The sequence below is a fragment of the Bactrocera neohumeralis genome, chromosome 5 (genome assembly GCF_024586455.1).
Source record: "Bactrocera neohumeralis isolate Rockhampton chromosome 5, APGP_CSIRO_Bneo_wtdbg2-racon-allhic-juicebox.fasta_v2, whole genome shotgun sequence".
Classification (NCBI taxonomy): Eukaryota; Metazoa; Arthropoda; class Insecta; order Diptera; family Tephritidae; genus Bactrocera; species Bactrocera neohumeralis.
Window position 1 is genome coordinate 51,551,785 of NC_065922.1, and position 23,774 is coordinate 51,575,558.

A 23,774-nucleotide genomic window follows, 5' to 3' on the forward strand; every position below is an offset into this window, starting at 1 on the left:
TTTGAAAAACCCGGATTTTATAAAATTAAAATTAAATATGTATAATCTCAAGTATACCTGAACAAACAATGTCAACCAAAAAATTCAACCAGCCTAGACCCCTATCTGTCTTTAATACACGCCGTCCTAATTCTATATAAATACATATATATGTATGTAGACATAGTATATATTTCCATAATATACGCTATTATTCTTATATGTAATATAGCTTATATTGGCTCCGGAGCAATATTACTGAGATTGAATATTGTAGAAAGTATCTTATTAAAATGAATATCCACAACTAGTCGCAGCAAATATCTGGTTGAAGAGTCGTTATAATGACTAAAAATTAATTTTTCTACATGCGCAAGAGTATTTCATTATTTTTAATTAATATTTCAATATATGTATACCATAAACTGATAAAATATTCACTCTTTCCTTATATCTGCATAAAAACGCTTTGAAAATATTTCTTTACAACAAAAAACCGCGCTAAACAAGCGCAAACCACTATAACAGTTATTAAATATTTATAAACAAATGAAGCTGCTAAAAGCCAATCTCTTTGTAATTTTATGTTGCTCATTTCTGTATGTGTGCGTGTGAAACATATTCACTTAATGCTAGCTGATCAACAGTGCGTATACGTAACACAAAAATATGATAATATGTGCCTTTTGCTTACAACTCCAAGCAGGCGCCACTGCTTCATATTTCAACTGTACATATATATGTATGTGTGTTCGTTGCGTAAGTTGCTGTTTGCCGCGAACTCACATGCGGCCGCGACCGCTAGTGGTTTCCCAGCATGCATACATAATGAGTGTGTGTGCAAATTGTTTGTGAATTATTTTTTTTCGCTGCCACCGACTTGTAATGCCAGTGTATGTATGTATGTATCGATTTACTTGGTATCCCTTACCAACACAGTTATATTCAGCTCTGCTTATTTCAGTTGTTTACTGTTCTTTCTCGGCTTGTTTGCAATTTGCTCGCATTATATGTGTAGCAACGGCCGAGCAGCTGGGTGCTGGATGGTATTGCGGCGCATACAGGAAAACAGAGTATTAAATCAGGGAATAAATAAAATGCGAAATCCACTGAGCGGCAGGCAAATTTTAATCCAATTCAATTTGCGGTTATTCATAAAATTCTATATAATACACATAAGTGCATATATAAGCCATAATCAACAACTTCCGCATGCGCACATATAAGCACACGCAAAAAATTTACAAATATGCCAGTGTAGTTGTGTTTACGAAGTATTGTGGACTTTGTTCGCTTTTGGCCGTGTTTTTCTGTGCGCTTCATTAAGTCGACAAAGTTTTTCTGAGCGTGTGAGCGCACTATCACGCCACCACCACCACCGCAGCCGGTAGGCTATGTTTGATATAAGGGTGTGCCCGTTTTATAGGCTGCCAAATGAACCGCCTAGGCACTCTTTTCACCAGCTCTGGCACATTACACCCACTCTGCTTGTAACATTTAATTTCATTAGGCGCTTCATCAATAGTTGCGTGCATGCGTATATGTGTTTAAGCGCCTATGTGTGTGTATGTATGTGTGTAAATAAATTTGCTTATATGCCTTCTCTGCTAGTTTGAATTTACATGCAGTAAAATATTTATTTATAGCAACTTAAATGTAAAAAGTGTAAACTGTTGCATACTTCAAGGCGCATTTTTTAGTTTTTCACATTTACATGGTCTTTACACTTCATGTTTACAATTCTATATAAATTTATGAAACTATGTCGAAGTTTGTTATTAATTTTGACTTCTTTTTCTGTATTTTCCAGCTCGTCGGTGGCGAATTTGATATGGAATTAAATTTTGTGATACAAGATGCACAAAATATTAAACACATGTTAGAACTGCTGGATCATTGTCCGCCAAATCTACAGGTAAGTAGTTCATACTAAAGCTTTTTTTATGAATGTATATTAGTACTAAGTACGAAAAACAGCTTGCCAAGCTATACCACACTAAAACCGATATAAGCTGCTAAGCTTGGAATGCTCTGATACATGTAAGTTTATAAACATATGGAAACTTTGAGTTCATAAAATGCTAAAATTGGTTACAATATACATATGTTGGTACATACTTTTTTCCTTTTTCTGTTTTTTTCCAATTTTCTGCTTAGTGTAAAAAACTTAAACTAGGTGGCAACCCTATCCGAATATTGCTGCCATATAGAAATTAAAATGCATTTTCTACATAGTTTTTTATTTTCAAGTAAAATTATTTTTTACAAGAAATGTAATTTAAAAAAGATGGCAACTCTCTAACATGCCACATTACCAAAAAAAAAACTAACATTACATTGAAATTAATAAATTAATAATTATTGTGAAATGCGTTTTTTGTAATACTAATTCTTCGTTATTTTTTAGGAAGGTGGCAACTCTGCAAAAAAATTTTTGTCATACTTCTCTTTATTTTTATTCGGATACAAATGCATATATTTCCTGTTTATTCGTTTCATATAAAAAAGTTGTTTTCGGTATCCTATTCTCTGTTTAATATAAAACAAATATAAACAGGTGGCAACTCGTTCAAAAAATTGCTGCAATAAACAACTTAAAATAACTGTTTCGAAGTGACTTTTATTTTCAAATACTATTAAACTTTTTAAAATTGTTATTTTTTACAATCATGGCAACTCTACTTTTTTATATTCCACATTATTAAAGAAAATATAAATGCATAACATAACATTCTGCTTAATATAAAAGATCTAAGACAGTTGGCAACCCGTTTTAGATATTTATGTTATATCCATCCATCCTCATCCATGCTTTCAACTTCAAGTAATATTTGGATTTTTTTTCAAAAAGGTGGCAACTCTGCTTTTTCTTTTGCATATTATTAAAAACAAAACTCACAGTACGTTGCCTAAAATGTATAAGTGATATAAACATATTTTAGAAATATTATTTTTCAAAATAGGTGGCACCTCTATTTTTTATATTCCATATTAATAAAAACAAGTTCACATTACTATATTGCCTGAAACTAACTTACTGTGATATACATTTTTAATAATGCTAATTTTTTGTTATTTATTTAATTTAGTTGGCAACTCTGCGAAAAATGTATATGTCATTAGCACTGCTTTAGACAAATTATTTGAAATTTATGAAAATTCACGTTAATTATATTAAAATATTTACACCTTTTAATTAGATACACTTGGCAACTCTGATTAATTTTTCTGTTGTTCTTGCAAACTTTAAATCTGGAATCCAAAAATGTAGGAACTTAACTGTTAGTTCGGGCATGAAAATAGTTCAAGAGGCGAATACATTAATATATTATTTATGTGTATTTAAGTGATGCATATACATAAGTACTATTTATATACACATACATACATATGTATGTATGTATCTGTCTACATATTGAAGTCAAAGGGAGAAAATATGAAAAAGCAGTTTTGCAGTCGGTAAAAATGTCGAAAACACGACTTTGCACAAATATTAAAATTACTGCGCCGACAGCACAATACACAGACACACCTCTCACGTACACACACACATACAAGAAAGTGTGTTACTTCGAAAAAAGTCAAAGTTACATGAGCACATCGAAATTTTCGACATGTCACCAGCGGCCTCATTGTAAAAAGGTGTAAAGCTCACCGTAAAAAGTGCGTGTTTTTCTTCTTTTCCAGCGGAAGTGGCAAAGTGGTGAGCTCGCAGCATAACTGTAATAAAGCGCACATGCACAACGACACGGCTCGAAAAACTTAAATCACATTTATGCAAAATAAAAGTAAAAGTTATTTATTTGTCAAACACACTTTTTTCATTTTCATTGTTGTTGTTGTTGTTGTTGTTCACCTGTGACGCTAATTTGTTATGCCAAACACGACACATTGACGCAAACGTGATCGGCAAGCGCGAGTGTGCCAAAGTACACCGGTGTATATCTGTATATTTCTGTGTGTGTGTTTGTATACTTGTGTATATGTACACGTGTGTATGTATGTATCTATATGGGTTTATCGTGTTGCTTTGGTCAAGGGGCAGCTAAGTTGCGCTCTCGGTGGTATGAGCAGATATAATTTACTACTTTCTTGTGCATTCGTTGGCCGTAAAAAGGATTTATTGTCACCGACGCTGCTGCTTGTTGGTCCGCTGCAACCTCCCGCTTCCCTGGTGCTGCTGGATTTGTTAGCGCTCTCGATTTGTAAGCGTTGCAAGCATTGTTTTAACACACTTGCCACACTTGCCATTCGTGCCACGTTTACTACATTTGTTCTTGTTGTTGTTGTTGTCGACCATGTTTTATTGTTTGTGCCGTTATTACTTTTAACAAGCCCGGCCGTTGTTACTGCACCTTGACTTACCGTTAGTTAGGCAGCATGTTGCCTATCGCCTTGAACGAAATGTTCAAAAGTCACAAATTGCCTGCCGACAACAACAACCTCACCGCCCTACCACCAGCGCTTTTTGCTTGTGCTGCTTCCTTTTATGCTTTCATTTGTTTGCCTTACACTTGTTCACCTGCCAACAACAGTTATGTTGGCCGTAACACTAACGCTTACAGTTAAAGTGGTAATACAACCTTTTTGCTCTTGTCCTTGTCCCATTTCCGCTTCGAAAACTTGCTACCTTTGAAATTTCTTTGTACTTGTTGTTTTTGTTGCTTGTTATCTTGTGCCGTGGCGTGGGTGTAGCCTGTCTGAACTTGAAGTTTAACAAACGTGCAAGTGCAAATGCCCAGCGGAAGCTGTCGCTGTGTTGTTGTTGGTGCTGTTGTAAAGCGTAGCAAACATTGTGGCCGACAAAAATTTACATGCCTATAAATTGGCAAACACTCCTACAGCCATAGTTTATGATTTTGTAATCCTTTATTGTAACAAATAACCGTTATGCAGGCATTCCGTTAGCTCGTGTTTTCAATAGTTTAGCCAATTAAGTTACTCAACTGAAGGCAACTGAATTCCAAAGAGATTTTTGGGAAGCCAAACATTTGTATAAATGTGTGTATTTTAGGGTAGTCTTACAATAACACTACCTTAAGTGGTTTTAGCAAGTGCAAATCCAAAATAAATGTTCAATATATTCTTCTTCTTCTTTCTTGGCGTAGACGCCGCTTATGCAGTTAGCACCGAGTATACAACAGCGCGACGGTCGGTTTCTCCTTTCGTTGTTTGTCGCCAATTGAAGATTCCAAGGGTATCTAAATAGATAAACTTATCTACGACTTCAAAGTTGTGACTATCAACAGTAATGTGGTAACCCAGTTGCTAATGCAACGACGGTTTGTTTGGCTTATGAGATATTTCGTCTCGTTCACTACCACACCATACCCATTCGCTTCGTTTTCTTTTGTCCAACCTGGAGAATGTTATCGATATCAGCGGCGTTCGTCAGCACTTGTACACTCTTGTAGAATATTGTACCTTCTCTATTCAGCTCTGCAGCTGGAATTATTTTCTCCAGCATTAGATTGAAGAAGACGTTTGATATAGAGTCATCTTGTCCGAAACCTTGTTTGGTATCGAACGGCTTGGAGATGTACTTCCCGGTCCTGACAGAGCTTTTGGTATTGCTCAACGTCAGTTTAAACAGCCGTTTTAGTTTTTCGGGAAAACCAAACTAAGACATAGCGGTGCAAAGTAGCTCTTTTTCGTGCTGTCAAAAGCAGCTTAAAAATCGACGAAGAGGTGGCGTGTGTCGATACTTTTTTCAGGGAACTTTTCCAAGATTTGGCGCATGGTGAATATCTGGTCAAAGTTAGCCAGAGTAAATTTTAGTATTGTCCAAGAGAGATTTTTCCATGGAGTCTAGCAAAGTTTTAAATGAAAATGTATTTATTACGTCTAATAATGGGTTGTCAAAAAAGTCTTGCGGTATTTTTATTGAATTTTTTTTTATTGAAATTGAAATGAATTTTTGATGACTCATGCCCAGCTCTTGACCGATGCTACGGCTGCTACTACGCCGGTCTCTTTCGACCAATTCAGCGATTTTATCGCAATTTTTGACGACAGGCCTTCCGGAGCGTGGCGCATTTTCGACCACCTCTACACCAGAACGAAAACGTTGAAACCATCGTTGTGTGGTGGAAATGGAAACTGTATCGGGTCCATAAACTGCACAAATTTTATTGGCGGCTTGAGATGCATTTTTGCCTTTATCGTAGTAGTACTGTAAAATATGCCGTATTTTCTCTCTATTTTGCTCCATGTTTGCGACGCTATAACTCACGAACGACTTAAAAGAAACGACAATCAATCAAACACGTGTTAGCGCGTGAAATGAGCTTTCCAAAAAGGTATAGCATGACCCGATGCGACGAATAAAACTAGAACTACGCGCTTTCAGTGCCAACTAGCGCAAATACCGCAAGACTTTTTTGACAAACTAATATTATTCCGCTGGTTACTAATTTAATTTTTGCTGTTTAGTAAAAAGGTTGACTTCAGGAATAGGAATTTTCGAGCCTAGAATGTGTAGTCCAAACTTAGCCTCTCTGAAGCGCGTCTCTAGTTTCCGTTATTGCCATGAATTTGTCATTGTGGCAGTAGCAATCATATTGTTCTCTTTGAAATGTTTTTTCTTATATTTAAGGACAACCCTAATGTATTTTGTAAACATAATTTTGATTTCTTCGCAACACAAATAAAGTAGTTAGATATACGCTCATGTAAATAAATGCCAATAAAATCAACCAAGTGAAAAAGTTTTCATATTTCAAGGCCTGCATTGCTGGTTTATTCTAAGGATTTTCCATACAAAAGCTTTACTTGCCAAGATCTGTTAGAAGGGAGTGAACATTTGTTAAAACAAGAACAAAGTTGTGAAGATTTTTTTATAAAAAGGATCAATTTCTTAATTATAAACTGTCAGTTGTATGACAGCTTCATATATTCTATAGTTATCCGATATCAGTGGTCCCGACAAATGAGCAACTTCTTTGTGAGAAAAGAACGTGCGCAAAATTTCAGAACGATATCTTAAAAACTGTGGGACCAGTTCGCATACATGCAGACGGATAGGCAAAGGGAACATGGATATCTCGACACAGCTCATCATATTAATGATTTTGTATACTCGAGTATACTTTATGGGGTTTCCGACGTTTCCTTTTGAAAATCATAATAATGTGTGTTATTTCAAGATTTTGTTAAAGACGTAACACCACACAATCAAGTTAATGCAATATTAAGTTAGTTTAACACAGGTTACTAGGCTGATCTTCCCCACATAGTTCACGAAGTATCTCTATTGCCCAGTTGAAAACGAATCCTTCCTTTGTGGAACCATAATTCCTCAATATGAATAAAAAAAACCTATCTATACACTAAATGCCTAGTTCACCGAAAGTATGAGCTCACCTTCCTCCATTTAGTAATTTGCATGGGTATGGTTGTAAAAAATGCTTGCTGAGGTCGCCTATATTCCGCCCTGTTTGTTAACGAGCAATATTTAAGTTCTTATGAGCAACATAAGTCCAACGCTGGAACCCTATCGTGCCCAGTTTGCTAAAATTTAGGCAAGGGTGTCCTAAAGCTCATCAGCTTAGCAGAATTCAGTGATTCTAGGTAAAGACTTCTTGAATAATCTTGCGCGCACAGTCGGAGAGCTCCACGTCAGTATTGCCGTTCGGACTGAAAGCTCATAACTCTGAATTAAGCTGCCTTGAGAGCAATAGATCTACTTTTACCTTAAAGAACACAATCTTTACATTAGATTATATCTCTATATGCACCCCATTTTTTATTAAAATATATAATTTTTTTACTATTTACTTTATGTGTGAAAAAAATATCTTTTTAAATTTTCTTGCTTTAAATTCCACAAATTTTGCACCCGCAGTACTATGTTGTGCGTTGAGAGTTCTCTCTAAACACAAATGCGTGTAGCACTGGATTAATTAGGCGACACACACACATACATATGTACATGGCGTATACATAATGAAGTGGTTAACCCATTAGTCATGACTCACCGCTGCGTATAACCAAACAACCGACAGATCCAAACCTAATCAACTACTTAACTAAAGCACTGACTTACTGACTCCATTATGCTGTGGCATTCTACAACTTGCTGCGTCGCTTAAACTGAATCAAAGCGTACTGCGGGCTGTGTGTGTGTATTGAAGGGTGTCAAATTTAGCGAATGCTTTCAATACAAATTCATGCAAACCGAAACAAGTACAAAAACAATGCGACTAAGTATTTTGGCGAGTGACAAGCGGTCCTCACCCACCATGCTTGGTCCAACACCCGTTTGCTTTCTAGTCATTAGTTAATGGCTTTGTGTGTATGCTTTTAGCCAGCTTGGCTTTGTGGTTGTCAACTGCTGTCGACAACAGACTTCGCGGGCAGCAGCTTGGCAGTTTGTATGCAAATTTAAGTGTCAGCAATGACAGCGCCGCGGCTGCAGGAAGTAGTCTTGGGTATTTTAAGGGATCCGCTCAAATTCTATGAGTATTTATTGTTATTATTTTAATTTTTATATTTTTTTTTTTTTAATTTTTCATTTGTTTCGTGGCACTAACAGCGAGTGCTGAAACCCTTTTGCCACGCGCCGCCAATTACCGCAAGCTTTTGTGGCGTAAATCTTAAATAAGTCGGATTTTTCTTAGTCGTTAAGGCGGCAAGAGCGAGCTGGAGATTTAATTTTTGGTTTGAAACCTTTTGTTTTGTTTAAGTGTTTTAATAATCTTATGCGCTTGTGCTTAGAACTTAATTGTAAGCTATTTTATTTTTAATTTGGTGTTTAAATGTGTATGGTATTATTATGAATATAACCTTTTTCAAAAAAGAGCTATGTGTATGAAGCTTTAATGAATGTTGAGCTTACAATTTTTAAATACATATACGAATTTCGTCCGACAGCTTCAGATTACAGAAATCCTGTTTTTTACACGGTGTAGTTCTTCAAAAATCCATGTAAAAATATAATTCATCTTCTTCTTCTTCTTAATTGGCGTAGAGTTCCGCTTGAAAACCGATTATAGTAACAACAGCGCGCCATCGTTTCTTCTTTTCTATGGCAATTGCAAATATATATAATTCATAGGTGAAAAATTGGTAGAGCAAGCAAAAACAAAAGAAATCTATAATCCAGAATTAAGAACAAAAAAGTTTGAATAGAAATAAAGAAAAAATATTTATGTAGCTACATAATTATTCGTCGCTAACAAGTGCAACTGTTTGCGATGAACGGGACTAAAGTCGGTAACTTCACTGGTGATATTCATCAAATTATGCAATGGTGACTTTGGTCTGGTAATAGAGTTTTGAATTGTCGGACTACTTTGCAAAAGGTCTAGCGCTGTCGACTTTTTACAAAAAAAACTTTTTTTTCAACCGTGTAACTTCACATCCATGTAAAAAGAAACAAACCGTGTAAAAAAAAAGTTGGTTGTATATTGAGAAAATTTTGTTCCTGGAAGGCCAGTTTTCGCAAGTCTCCAGTTTTCCTTAAATACATACATTATTAGATTTTAAACATTATTCCAAACGTTAAGTCGAAATCTTTTAACGCTACATCGCTAATCTTATTTTGTAAGGAAAATGTCCCAAAAGCATGTTTTTTAGAAATTTCCAAGATTCAAAGCACCTACCGTTATTAAAATTTGTGCATATAGATATATACCAGAAACTTCAAAATATTATAAAAAAATGTAGTATATATTTATTTGTGACTTATATTATTATTATGAAAGTATGCGACCGCGTTAGGGAGATAGTGCTATCAAGTAAGTTTTTTTTCCCTTGGCCGCGTAAAATTCGGTTGATTCCGGTGACGTAGAACCGGCTGTTGGGGGAATCCCAAATAAATCTTATCCAGAAACACAGTGAATGTGGTAAAATACCAAATTTTTTTCCACACCATGCGAGTCTTTCCAGTTGGAATATTGGGATATCTAGTCTCAACCACCTGAATGTTAGACATTTGCAAAGCTAAAATTTCAGAGTGTCTTCATCTTTCTTTCATAAGAGGAATTTGCTCCGAAATCAAGTTTTTTCTGAACTGAGTTCCATAAGATAGTTGATATAAACTAACGAGAAGTTGTGATATAGATCTAAAATTTTACACACGTCTTTCTTTACTGCTTATTTGTTGGCAGCGTCGTTATCGGACAACTATGGTATATGTATAGCTGTCATGCAAACTGATCTATCAAACTCAAACCCTTGCATTTAACCAGATATTTTTGTGAAATTTGGTACAGATTATTATTTAAGTCATCGCTGCAATCTCGAAAGAAATTTTTCAGATGACACAACTATATCATACATATAGCTAGATCCTTGTATGGGAAACTTTTTTATTTGACTAGTTATTTTCATAAAATTTTGTACAGACTAATATCTGAAACCTTACTACAGGCTCCAAATAAATTGTTCAGATCGGACAACTATATCATATGGCTGCAATACAAACTAAACCATCAATATAAAACCTTTGTATGAAAAACTTTTTTAATTTGACAAAATCTGGACACGAATTTTTCCATAAATTTTTAGCTTAGGGATCGCTACAATCTCCGAACATATTGCTCAGATCGGATCACTAAAGCATATAGCTGTCATTTAAACAGATCGCCCAAAATAAGAAAACAAAAATTTTACACCCTCGTATGCTATTAAAAATGCACTTGTGGAGAGTATTATAGTTTCGGTACAGCCGAAGATAACGGTTTTTTGTTTTAATATACTTTTTTAAAATCAAGACGTTTAGAACTTGATTAAAAGCAATCTGAATTGGGAAATTCTGTCTTCTTATTAATCGTAAACACAACTCAGTACAATAAAATTTTGAAATATATAATTCTCCAACTTTGTATACCCTTTTTAATGAATTGGATTGTTAAAATTTTACAAGCTTCTACACGGATCTTCAGTGTTGTTATAGTGAACTCTTCGCTCCAACAAATTCCAATTGCAAACTATCTGGAGACTACTTGCCTAGCTCCACTATATAACTGTGTGTTTTCTTTTCAGAATTTTTACTTAAATACATACATGTATATATTTCCAGTTACAAATCGTTGCAGTCATTGCTCAGACGTTTGCCTGATGAGCAGTATTAATGCGCGCATTGCGTTTATCGCACTGACGGCGCGCTGATGCTGAATAATCGCTACTCCGCGCTGAAACGCTTTGCCCACCATTACCGTTTCAAATTTCTCATCATAATGCGCATTTTATTTTGTGTCCGTTTTAATTTTTTTTATTTCGGCTTCGTGCTCCCCTGGCATTTGTTATGGCTGCAGTTATGCACTCGCATACTTTGTATAAAAATTTGTTCTTTTTATCTAATTTTGCTCATTCCTTGCATTTTTAATATGCGCTCTATGCCGTTGCATTAAAAATGCCACATGTTGTTGCAGTTGTTGTTGCTTGCTGCATTCAACTGGTACCGCAACACGTTTTCTTTCGCTCTTTTTTCTCTTTATGCTTCAGCTTCTGCTCGCAACACTGCTGGCTAACTCTGTTTGGCCATGCCACATGCCACCGTTGAAGGTCATAACATTAGCCATGTAATAACAATTTCTGCTTTCATACTTTGTCCAGCTGCTTTATTTATGCCATTTTGTTGCATTTTTCATTCAGCAACCGGACGGCTGCTGTTGGCTTCGTTTTTTATTAGTTTCTGTTTTTCTGCTGTGTGTTTTGTGCTGTACTTTGTTTGCTGAAATTGTATGCCGACAGCTGCTTCAGTTGTCCGCCATGGCGTATGATTAACGTTTATGTAGAAAAATGTTTCCTACTCTCTCGCTGGTCAGGGTCAGGTTTTTGTGCATTATTCAAAGTGTTGGGCTCTTGTAGGGCGAGGTGTTAAAGTGAATTTGATTTTCATTAAATGTAACGGCATATTGCAGCTGAGCGGTGAGTTTTTATAAGTTAGGCAGTTTTTTTTTACTTTTTCAAGGACTCAAGCTACAAGTTTGTAATGCAGAGCAAGTTTTGACGAGTTTTTCTTTATTTTTTTAATTTTTTGCATTATGGTTTAAGCATAAGTAAGGTCAAATTGTGTGAATGTTATTATAAGGCTACAGTTTTTCCATGTAGTACTTTGTCATCACATTACCCAAAACTTTAATCAAAGTAATATGGTGCCAATCTTTAGTGTGGCATTAACATTAAGCTCATTATTTTCCTCAAACAGATCAATTTTGAATTCAAACTGCATGCTATTTGCACTTGTTAGAAGTTTTTTTCTAAGAATTGAGGGTTAACTGAAGAGTTCAAACAAATATCCTCCATATGAACAAACTTCTTTTTATTTTGCTGTTAGTTTTATCAAAATTTCAACGATTATTTAAGAAAAACATACATATATACAAATACAAGAATTAATAAAAGTATTGCCCATCTGAAGCTATTACATCTTTCCCGTCCTTCTGGCTATTTTTGGACTTCAAAGAACTGAGCCGGCTTGGCAGAAAAATGGATAGAGCCAATTTTTGACACCCTGTACTGATATCAACCGTAAATATGGCATTTTGCATCGACCGGCACATATGATAGGCAGAAGAGGTAACGTCTGAGCTATGAGGCGGACGAGTCAGAACTTCCACACCTGTGCTTTCCAAATAGTTTTAGCCGGTCTTATAACATGTGGCTGAACATTGTCCCGCTGGGAGATCATTGCCTCGTATCCAGTCGTAAATTTATCAAATTTTTTACAAACGCTCGCTTCCCCACCAAATACAAATAATTAGCTTGTTGTCGTGGTTATTCGGCTCTGTCGCTGATTGGGTAACTTGATTCATGAAATTAATGGCTGTCGTAATGGATCCTTTTTAATCACCAGTCACATTCCGCTCAAGGACAGTAAAACGCTTCTTCAGAATGTTGGAACATTAAAAAAGTGACTTTGGAGAAAAGATAAATCTGTCTTTTCATAAAAAGAATAATAACTTCACAATTGAATCTCCCCTTTTTAAGGGGTAGAACTATGCTACTTTCGATCTCTGTCAAATATGACAGAGTCGGAGCTATACTAAATAAAAAACTGATCTCTCCGCGGTCAATACTCAAGTGAAGTATGAGGTAAAACTTACGCCCAGCTGGCTCATTATTTTAGGACATTAGAACTAGAGTTATCGTCACTACATGGATGGTTTCGTACTCGAACTTGTTATGGTGCTTTGATCGATAATTCCAACGGCGAAAGCTACATATTCACTGACGGATCAAAGGTTGAAATAGCAACAGGAGCAGACTTTTTCTGTAGTAATCCATACACATAAGGTAGCTTCAAACGATGATTACAATTCAGTCTTTGCGGTCGAAATTTTTGGCGTAACAGAAGGCGCCAAGTGGGCTTCTCCTCTAAACAGCAAGTACATAAACCTTTTAGTGGACAGCCAAGCGACAATTAAGGCTATAGGTAGCGACAATGCTAAACTTACTGTGTTAGGTTATGCAAGCAAACAATAAACAGATTATCAGAAGGTTAAGTAAGGTTAATCTGGTAGGCAAATAAGCCAAGCATAGGTCAGTTTTGGTCTTTTGCGATACCTCCGCAGATAGTTCCGTTAATATCAGGATAATATAAGATAAGACAATATAGGAATAAAAGGAAAGGAAAAGACAAACGAGTTGACCCGATCGAGGGAATCGGGGAATACAATACCCCTAAGCTTTTCCAGACCATTAAACTCATTCAAGAGTTGATTGAAGCAATCGACCCTAGAAGAACACCTGAAATCTTGAAACATCGCAACACAGGTCAAACCACAAAATTGCTTTGGGTTAGTGTTGATATTAATATTAAAGGTTTCATTACATGTCGAGGCCATCTTCAAACAATTGGAAAAGTGGATTACGCGGATGCAGAGCAAGCGCGAAGTCTGATGAGACAGTGAGGCAATATCTTTGTGATTGCCCAGTATGCAGCCAAATGAGACGAGGCATATTCCACGGCTTCCAAAGCGCCAACTTAAGAAACATTTGACAGCCGGAGTGGAAATAATCAGTTTTTTACCTAATTATTTGAGGATAAAGCCTAATTTGGTTACTATCCGGCAGCTCAATGGGAATGGGAATAATATTAGCTCAAGTGCGACCCGCTGAGGTCCTGCGCTTACATTCTTACTTTTACCAAAACATTTTGATTATTGCTAAAGAAATTTGAGAAACGGTGTGACCGTTATGTTGGCCACATTATTTGTCTTCTGTACTCTCCAATTAATCGAATAACATTTAAATTAGAAATTCGATTCTAAGCTTCAGTGGAAGATATTTCTGAATGACATTATTCAAAGTATGTGTGTATGTGCATCTCTCTCCCACTTTTTAAATACTCCCTTTGTCCAATAAGCGCCTTGTTTATGTTGCTTGTTACTTATTCCCCGAAATTTAGCGAGCTTAAGCGCACTTGTGCTTAAGCTTATGCAAAACTTTTGCGTTTATTAAGTTTCTTATTTACACACACACACACACAAAAAGGAACACTTCAAACTAACAGCGCAAATTTTGTTTAAATATCCACTACAAGTTCCCGTTACATAGCGCTCATCGCGCTCAAAGCGTTTGTTTGGCAATGCAAACTATCAAAACTGCTTAATGCAAACTTCCCTTTCAAAATACACTGCACTCGTGAGTAAACTTGCCAAGTACACGGGTACACTTAGTTTGCTTGGAAGTAGTTAAATATGTATATATATATATATATGTGTGTGTGTGTGAGCAGTAGTGGTAGTAATAGTGCTGTTGGTGTCAGCAGTGGTGGCAGGCAGCTACTTGAAAGTCGCTAAATTGTGCAAATATTGACACATACCGAAGTTGATCTTACACTTGCTGTCCGCAACGCTGAAATTGTGTATAAATGTGTGTGAGTTTGTATGTATGTGTCTGTGTGTGCGGATATTTTAATATTTTGCATTTGTACGGCAGTATAACAAGAAAACTGTCACAGTTGCTTTGCGGCCCAAGTAGCGCTTAAAGTCAGCAATGCTACCGGAGAGTTGCTTATAACTGTATAAATATACATGGTTGTATGTATATGTAGATATGTGTGTGTATGCCATCTCACCCAGTATGCTATACTCAAGTAAGTCGCCTTAATATTGTAGGCATGGCAATATATTTCGCTAACGAACTGAAAGCAAACAAGCCGCACACATACCTACACACGTATATATATATATATATATATAAACTCGCACTAACACACACTCATTTGTTCTTAATAACAGCAAGTAGTGTTTTGTTGTTTTTCGGTTTTCATTAGCCACAGCTTTGCAGTCGAAGTTTCCTCTGAGCGCTTAATTATTGAAGCAGAGCAAAGTCGGCAGGCACTCAGCCGTGTAGCCATGTGGATTTATAGTTCGCAAATTTAACCGTTAGAACTCTTAGCTATACTATACACTTGTCAGTGATTTTATTGCACTCTCTATAGCTTGTAATAACAACAAATTCGCTACAAAAGCAAAAAAAAACAGAACCAGAAAACGCAAATGCGAATTTAAAAGAGAGGCACATTTGTTCGGCTAAGTGCTCGCTTATTGAGAGACATTTAATAGAGAGACACATTTGTTTTTGCTTATCGAGAGATGTTGACATTTTGAGATGTTGAAGTAAACGACGTGGCAATGTCACTTATAAAGGGTGTTTCTTTTAGAAGTGTAGCGTTTTCTCAGCGCGAACCCTGTCATATCAGTTGCTAAACCAACTGTCGAACTAGCAATAAAATCAGCTGTTAAATCATCAAAGAAAAAATCACCTGTCAAAAGCCAATTTCGAGCCAGCGATTTTTAAGGCCAAGTTTTTAGAGATTACAAAAATTGTTTCGTCATTTTGGAGAATTTAATACCTAGATGCATAGTGATATTCTATTGACCATATGCCGAAATCGGTCAGATCGCGCAACTATATCACATGTTTCATATATACAACCGATTATTCAGACTTTGTCGGTTCGAAACCGGCTTTAGACCCACAATATCTTAGGCATTTCCTGCAAACGCGATTTTATATCTCAGAAATCGACCCGTTCTAATGTACTTAATCAGTATGACTTTTACTCCCTGCTTCCCTGCAGGCTCAAACATTTACTATTTGCTATGGATTTCATAGCAGTAAGGATTTCCCGTTTTATGAATTGTTTGATTCTCCACCACCAAATAAATCTTTAAGTGCTCTATAACCCCTGCAAAAAGCAGGAACGGGCCATATAGGAGCTGAAACCTTCACTTTATTGGGAAGAATATAAAAAATTAACTGCTCAGTCGGCCATATGGTAAATATCCATTTAGTTCGGGTCTCAAAAAGCAAGAATTATTACCAATGATCGCATTTAAACCAGTATTCAGTGAGTTATTGCTAGGATAAAAAGAGCTATTCTGCAAGAAGTGGTGTAAAATTGGACGTGTAGTTTTCATTATGGCAATTATGTAGACAATGGCCGGAAATTTTTCAGAAATATCAAATTTCAATAAGTTTTATAGCCACTAAAGCTCAAATATTTAATTTTAATTAATTGTTTTTTTTTTTTTTAATTAAATCCTAATACTAAAAAATAACACCCTTTGATTATATACCTCAACAATACGATATATGTAAATATACATACAAGTATGTATGTATTTGTATATAAATTTTAATCTTCTATTGAGGACTTTTAAATGCGTAATTGAGATTTTGCGGCTCTACTGTAAATAAATTAAATAAAAATTTCAAATACATATATTTGTTAGTTTTCTCCACTTAATCCTCTAATTTTCTGAACCCCCTAAGTGCTTTGTAAACAATTTTTAATGAAATATGTATGGCAGCTTGAAAAGCAATATTTAATAAAGTAATTATTTTGCAATAAAATAAAAGATTAGTTGTTTGACCATTTAGAGTGGCAAATCAAACCAATAACTGTCGCATTGCAAATAAACTGAATATAAAGAAGCTCTACGACTATAATAATAATTGTTATTATACATATTTCCTTTTTACCTGATTCATGCCTAACAATATGAGAAATTATTCCAAATTTCGGTAAAATTAAAATGCAAACTTCTGGTGTCCGAAGAATCAAAATAAATGTTGGTATAGAATGAGGTCACCTCCTGCTGCAGTGTCGAAGAAAGAAGTATTTCAATGCATACCGGCGCCTGACAAAAATGAATTGTGGTCTGGCCGAACTCGATGTGCGCGGATAAGCAACCTTGTCAAAACTTTTTAAGATAATGAAAGCGTTTAAAGCAAAATAGCGGTCAAAAGGCTGCATATGAAGTTGCAGTATTAGTGGGAAAACTCCACACATCTCACAATTTAGGACCAAAGTTCCATATACCTTTCTTGACACTTTATTCGGGTATCAATTCCCTGTGCTAAACAACTGTTCAGGTATGAAACCGTTAAGCTGAATAAGTGCTGAAAGCTAAAATACCAAAGAGTCTGTTATATTATAAAGATCCAATTTTAAATAAATTATAAAATTTAAAAAGTTATTTTTACTATTTTCATTTGCAAAATGTGACTAAAATGTATGAGATTTTTTCATAACGGTACTAAACTGGTATTATGTTTATGTTAAAAGCTTTATTTGCATAAATTAGTGATTTCATGCAATTTATGGTGTTGAACACATACTCTTTGTCCCTATACATACAAATCGGCACGAAATTAAGATAAAACTCAAAAACGGCACATAAAAAGTGCTGTTAGTTCTAGTGATTTTTGAAAGTCTGAAATTTTTATGAAGGAAAATAAGTAATTTTAGTGTTTTTAAGACTTTGTTTGCACCTATAAACCACCATTCTTAAACACTAAAACCAGTTGTGTACCCAAACCAACATTTTAGGTTATGCCGAAATATGTATCAATACTGTAAATATGTAACATATTATATTAGGGTGGTCAAATAAGTACTTAGCCTACAAGAATAAGAACAGACGTCTTTTTTTCTACGTAGTTATTCACTTCGCATTTAAATTTTGGCCTTGTGCTTCCAACGAAATGGAAAAAGGCACGAAAATGCCTTTTAAAATTTGCGTGTAACTTCGAAAATATTAACCGCAACGATATGAAATTTTCTGTGTGTATTCTTAAATATATGTACATTAAGAGAATATAATAAACAAAATCGATTGTTTGCAAACTTCAACTGTATGTAATCAAAATATGCTTTCGGAAAAACGGCAATCTGGTTGCTGTAGTGGCGATAAGTTCCTCATTCGTTTAAAATGTTTGTCCTGAAAATGGCTACTTGAAGTTTGGAAACAAAAATAAGTCCTATATGATCAAATCGGGGGGCTACGGTGGTGTTCCCCAGTCCAAATTGTAGTCTAATTCGAACTATTTGGCCGTGACTTAAGCGAAGTTGTGAGCCGTTGCTTTGCCATAATGTAAAAAAATTATTTCTTCGCAAAATGAGGTCGCCTTTTCATAATTCGGTGACAACTAGGAACGATAATTCAGTCTAATAGAGTTCTCAAACCGTTTCTCCATACAAAATGAGGATAACTGTCAATATCGTTTATCATTTTTCCAGCCTATAGCCCAGTCTTTGCCTTCTTCGGAACAATTTCGCCGAGTGAAGTGCTCTGTGCTCATTATTCCTTGGCTGATGGTATTTACCACAGCAGGTCGCAATCAAATCATAAGTCCGAGAAGTTAAATACCTTTTGGATCACCCTGGTACTCATATTCACGTATGCATGTATGAGTGTATGTTATATGTATGTAAAAATTCGGTTGTAACTGACGGCATTGCCAACACGTCCTTTTCCTACGGTATCATAATAATAACCAGCGATATTTTCATTATGAAAAGATGTGGATGTTGGCTTTCTTAGCCATTCCAATAGCAACAACAATTTAGCATATACATGCTACAAGCTGCTTGCTATAAAAAACGACCATATGAGTAGTGAAATGAGAGTGAGGAAGGCGTCAGCAGTTGAAAGCAGTTGTTATGGTGTGCGTGCTGATTTGATGGAAATGAGAAAATTTATTCATATTGAATTTTTTGAATTGCGTGCCACAATTTTGTAATAAGCTGTATGTACATGTAGATATGTGTGTGTGTGTGTGTGTGAGCGTGTGGAAGCTGTTAGCTGGCACTTCAGCTGGCAATCACTTGCGTCAAAGGGCAACAATAACAAGAAATTCACTTTCGAACATTTGCCAATAACAGCAAGTGAGGTTATATAAGGCAAGTGACACACACACACACTCACTTAAATATGCATAAGCACTTTCCTATACAAATACACTTGCACATACAAATACACATGCATATACATAGGTATATGCGTGCAGATAGCATATGCAAAGCAGCAGCAGCGTGTTACGCCTCAGCAGCACTAACTGTGTGGCTTTCTTGCCAGTCAGTCGTGTTGACATTTTTGCTGCCGCCGCTGCGCTGTTTGCTTATGTTTCCAATTTTTATTTCAATTTCTTTTGCTCGCTCCTTTGCACTGCCGCTGAGTGCTCAATTTTTGCTTAGCGCAAACTTCCGCACCACTATCCGGTTTGATGGCGCCTGCGATGGTTTGTAAGTGCGAGTGTTTGTCAATTTCGCACGAGCACACTCACACACGCATATGTATGTGTGAGCGTTCGCCTGCTTATTTCCAACGACATGTCACGCATTTCAATGGCCACATAGCAAAAATAAAAGTTGAAAAAAAGCATACACACATATACAAACTGAAAGGTTGCGTCACGCTCCCTTACGGATGTGCGGCAAAGTGGCCGGACGTATCCTTCAACTCTATGCAAATTGCAAGCAAAGTAGCTAAACCTTTCGCGTTCAAACACAATGTTGTTGCCATACGCAGTGCCTTGCTATCGTGTTGTTGTTGCTGGTTATTGATGCGAAGGACGATATTGGAAAAATCGTTGAATGTGTGTGTGTTTTTTGCACAGCTCGGTTTTGGTTTCGGGCGATAATCCAGTAAGGCGTAAATTTAAAGCTTTTCCCTATAAATTCAATTTAGCGCACACGCATGCGGCAGCAAAGATATCTTGAGGGCAGCAAGTAAGTGTAGCGTATGCGCAATATATTTGGGAATTGACTGTGATTATTTGACTTTTAATACGAGTTTTCGCCATAGCACTATTAGAGTGTGTAAGAAATGTTATGGTTGAAAAAAACCCAAAATTAAACTTCATTATATATGTATTAGGGCTATAAAGTGAACTAAAGGTTGCCACTTTTTCGAAAATGTTTATTAAAGAAGTTTTGGTATGCTGAAAAATGAGTTTTGGAGCTTCCAACTGGAAATATTTTTGAGGAGAGTTGCCACCTTTTTGAATTAAATCGACGAAAAATTTATTGAATGAACATAAAATTACTTCATTTTATCATATATGTACGTTTTTTAAAAAAGGTTGCCACCTGTTAAAAAAAATTTTATCACCTACAAAAATTTAGTAGCTTTTTTACATACATAATTTACATAAGAATTCTTAACATGTAGCAGATACATTACTTTATACCAAAATTATTTGAGGAGAGTTGCCACCTGTTCAATTTGAATAAAATCGATGAAAAAATCATTATGTGAACATTAAATTACCTAATTTTATAATCTAAGTGTTTAAAAAGAAGTTGCCACCTGTTAATAAAATTCTATTATCTACAAAATTTTGGTCGAGTTTTTACATAAGTTGGAAGCGCGTATTCTCAATATGTTGTGGATGCATTTCTTTATACTCAATTTTTTAGGAGAGTTGCCACCTGTTTAAATTTAATAAAATCGGAAATTAGTATATACATTTTATAATCTACATATTTAAAAAAATGGTTGCAACCTGTTAAAAAAATATATTATCTAATTGGTAAGGTGTATTCTTAACAAGGAGCAGATACATTTCTTTATCGTAACTATATCGCACGCTAAGATGTCATCAATAAGTCGTTTATAGTATAAAGTCTAGAAAAATCCATTATTATTTCAACAGTTGATTTTAATGGTCTGCATCTCGCGTTTAGTATTTTTTGCATTTTCTATAAAAAATTGATTAATTCCTAATTAATTTTTGAAGAATTCACTTCAAGAGAAATTTGTGAAAATTGACTGCCTCAGATTTTTGCAATGAGAAAGGCGGTAACAACTATATTAAAAGACATCTTCAATTTAACGCAAAAATAGCGTGTGTTTCTAAACCTTATATATTGTCCGTTCCCTCTACGATTCACTGCCCTTAATGTAGACAACTCAGAACAAACAAAAAAAGAACTAAATTTATTACCAATCTACAATTTGCAACGCCAGAAAATTCTTCTTAACAAACATTTTGAAGCTTTTGCTAAAGAGTCACCAATCCTAACAATAAGAAATCTGATTATTATACGATTTAGGACATAAGAAAAGATAAAAGAATACTACGTAGACCCAACAGAAGAAGTGATTCTACAGCGGCATATTTTCCTGACTCAGAGGAGTTCCCATAACCAAATGAAAACAATCTGTACTAAGCGCTAAACCTCATAGAACTGCGTGCGTTAATATTTAATTAAGAAAATATAATACTTCGGGGTATTGGAAAGGCTATATCTTAGGGCCTTTGGTCGCAGTGCAATTCTAACCTATTTACCTCAACTACTCCCTTTTTTCTATTTTTTCTCTGGAAAAAGTACAGTGCAATATATTATATGCTACCTTAAAAAAATCAGAATTTGAGCACAATAACTGCCAACTTAGAATTTTTCAATTTTTTTGGAACCAATTCTCTTTAACGATCTTACCTAAGGGTAATTGCTTAATATGGTAAGATCTTTGCTGTTAAAATTTAAGGAATATTTTATGGTCATTCAGACTTATGTATAGTGTTTTATTGATAAACTATATTTTCCGAAATTATCATCCAAAACGCCAGGTTTTTTGTGGTATACTTAGACAGAGGCAGACACTTGAGATTGGATCTTGTGGGTGGCTTTTTAGAAGAAAAACTTCCTTAAAAGTAACAACGAACTCATAGACTCAACCACCTTGTGATAAAGCGTAATCGTAAAACAATGGTCTTCTGAAAGTGCTCAAATTTCTACATAGTCTTATCCGAAGTTATAACCTCTTCATCTTTTACAATATATCTGCCTAGTTTCTCTACATGTTCTTTTTATACCCTGAACAAGCTATATTAAGTTTGCCAGGAAGTTTGTCACTTCGAAACCCTCTAAAATCTAAGTATAAAAGATCAGTGTGACAAAGTCAGTCGAAGTTGTAGTATGTTTGTAGTTCTTGAGAATTAAAATTTTGCACATAACCTTTACTCTCCAAGAAGCTACCCATTTGTCAGAACCGCCGATATTGGACTAAAATGGCATGTAGCTATCATACAACTAAATCAAGTTCTTTTATGGAAGACTTTTTTATTCGTGTAGGGTAGCATCGGTGCAACCATTAACATTATTTCTTGTTCATGGTTAAAGCAGAGTTTAAATACTTCCAATTTCTGCGGATCAACTCAGCTAAAAAATTTACTATAGAAACACAAAAGTTCATGGCAGTGTTGCCTTTCACCAGCAACTTAATTTTTCACAGCTTAAGACAATATTCAACTGAAACCTTAATCCTTGCACAAAGGGATAAAAACCAAATAACCATTTATTACTTTAGTCCACGCCATTTCATGTGTCTCTTCGGGTGTGAGTGGAGAGAACAAGTATTACAAAAGACTTTAAATCACTTCCATTTCATAATCCCTTTATTAAATCAAACTCTGAAAGCTGCAGGCTTGCTTTTTCTTAATAAATTTGTCAGAGCAGTGTCGGTGAGGCAAGCAGCTTGCTCGTTTACTCGCTTTAGCGTCATTTTTTTATTGTTGTCATTGCTTTATATGCCTTTTTTGTTTTGGTTTCTGTTTTCGCTGTTAATGCATGAATGACAATTTAAAGCTGCTGTGATGTACCAGATAATTTATGGCACACTTTCGCAAGCGCTACTGCCAGCTCCAGTACCCGGAGCAGCTGACTAGGTTTTATGGCGAAGGGTTCGTGTGATGCGCGCTCGTTGCGCTCATTTCCAACAAATTAGGGTTAAATGCTTGCCACTCAAACAAATTGTGTCTGCGCATACAAATTGTCGCACAAAAAAGTGTGACGCCTCAAACGGAAGGAGCGGCAAACGAGAGACACACACACAGCCAACAGCAAATGCGACAAAATTGCGACAGCATGCTGCAACAACAAAAGGCAAATTGATGGAGCACTCAGTCGGCGCAACACAGAATGCGGGCGTGAGAGCGTAATTGTTTTCGCCGGCAATTAAGTGTGACAGCGCTACGCGCGCAGTATTCGGTTACACCGTAATGCGTCATGTGGCATGTGGCAGGCGGAAAATTGAATTTAGTTTTTTGCCAAACGTTGTTGCTTTAAATCAATTCCAATATTACACAAATCTGCAGCTTTCGAAATGTTTTCTACAATTTTTTAATGCCGTTATTTGTATTCCTCCTTCAATTGACTTTAGTCTTTGCTTGCAATTCCCCAGTTATGTTGTTGCAAAAGAGGCAAATCGTCGAAATTCGTTTTAAATGTTAATTTCCTCGTCACTTTGGTGCACCCTTTTTCGGGTTGTTTTTTTTTCGCCATTTGTCCACGTACTTTTCTTACAAACGGTTGCCCGTGCCCGCAAATTGCATTGTGCCTGTGTGCGTTGCCCAAAATTTACATACAAATTGAATATAAAATAGTTAGTGGTGTAGTTGCTTAAAAAGCAGCCGTCGCATGCGAGTAGTTAATCGAGAAAGGAACAGCGTTGCATTGGCTCCAAAGTATAGAGCAAAATAATAATAAAAATAAAAACGGCCACAAAACAAGTCAACCTTTTTTATCGGCATTATTTGCATTACATTTT

General features: G+C 35.7%; 1 protein-coding gene across 16 annotated transcripts in view; it reads left to right on the plus strand.

The window, feature by feature from the left end:
- Positions 1-23,774, plus strand: part of LOC126759799 (neurobeachin) — a 624,909-nt gene that overhangs the window by 462,310 nt on the left and 138,825 nt on the right. For all 16 annotated transcript variants that reach the window (XM_050474910.1, XM_050474912.1, XM_050474911.1 and 13 more), the window contains one exon: positions 1,790-1,894. In XM_050474910.1, the coding sequence (XP_050330867.1) occupies positions 1,790-1,894 (105 nt within the window). The remainder of the gene's footprint in view (positions 1-1,789; positions 1,895-23,774) is intronic.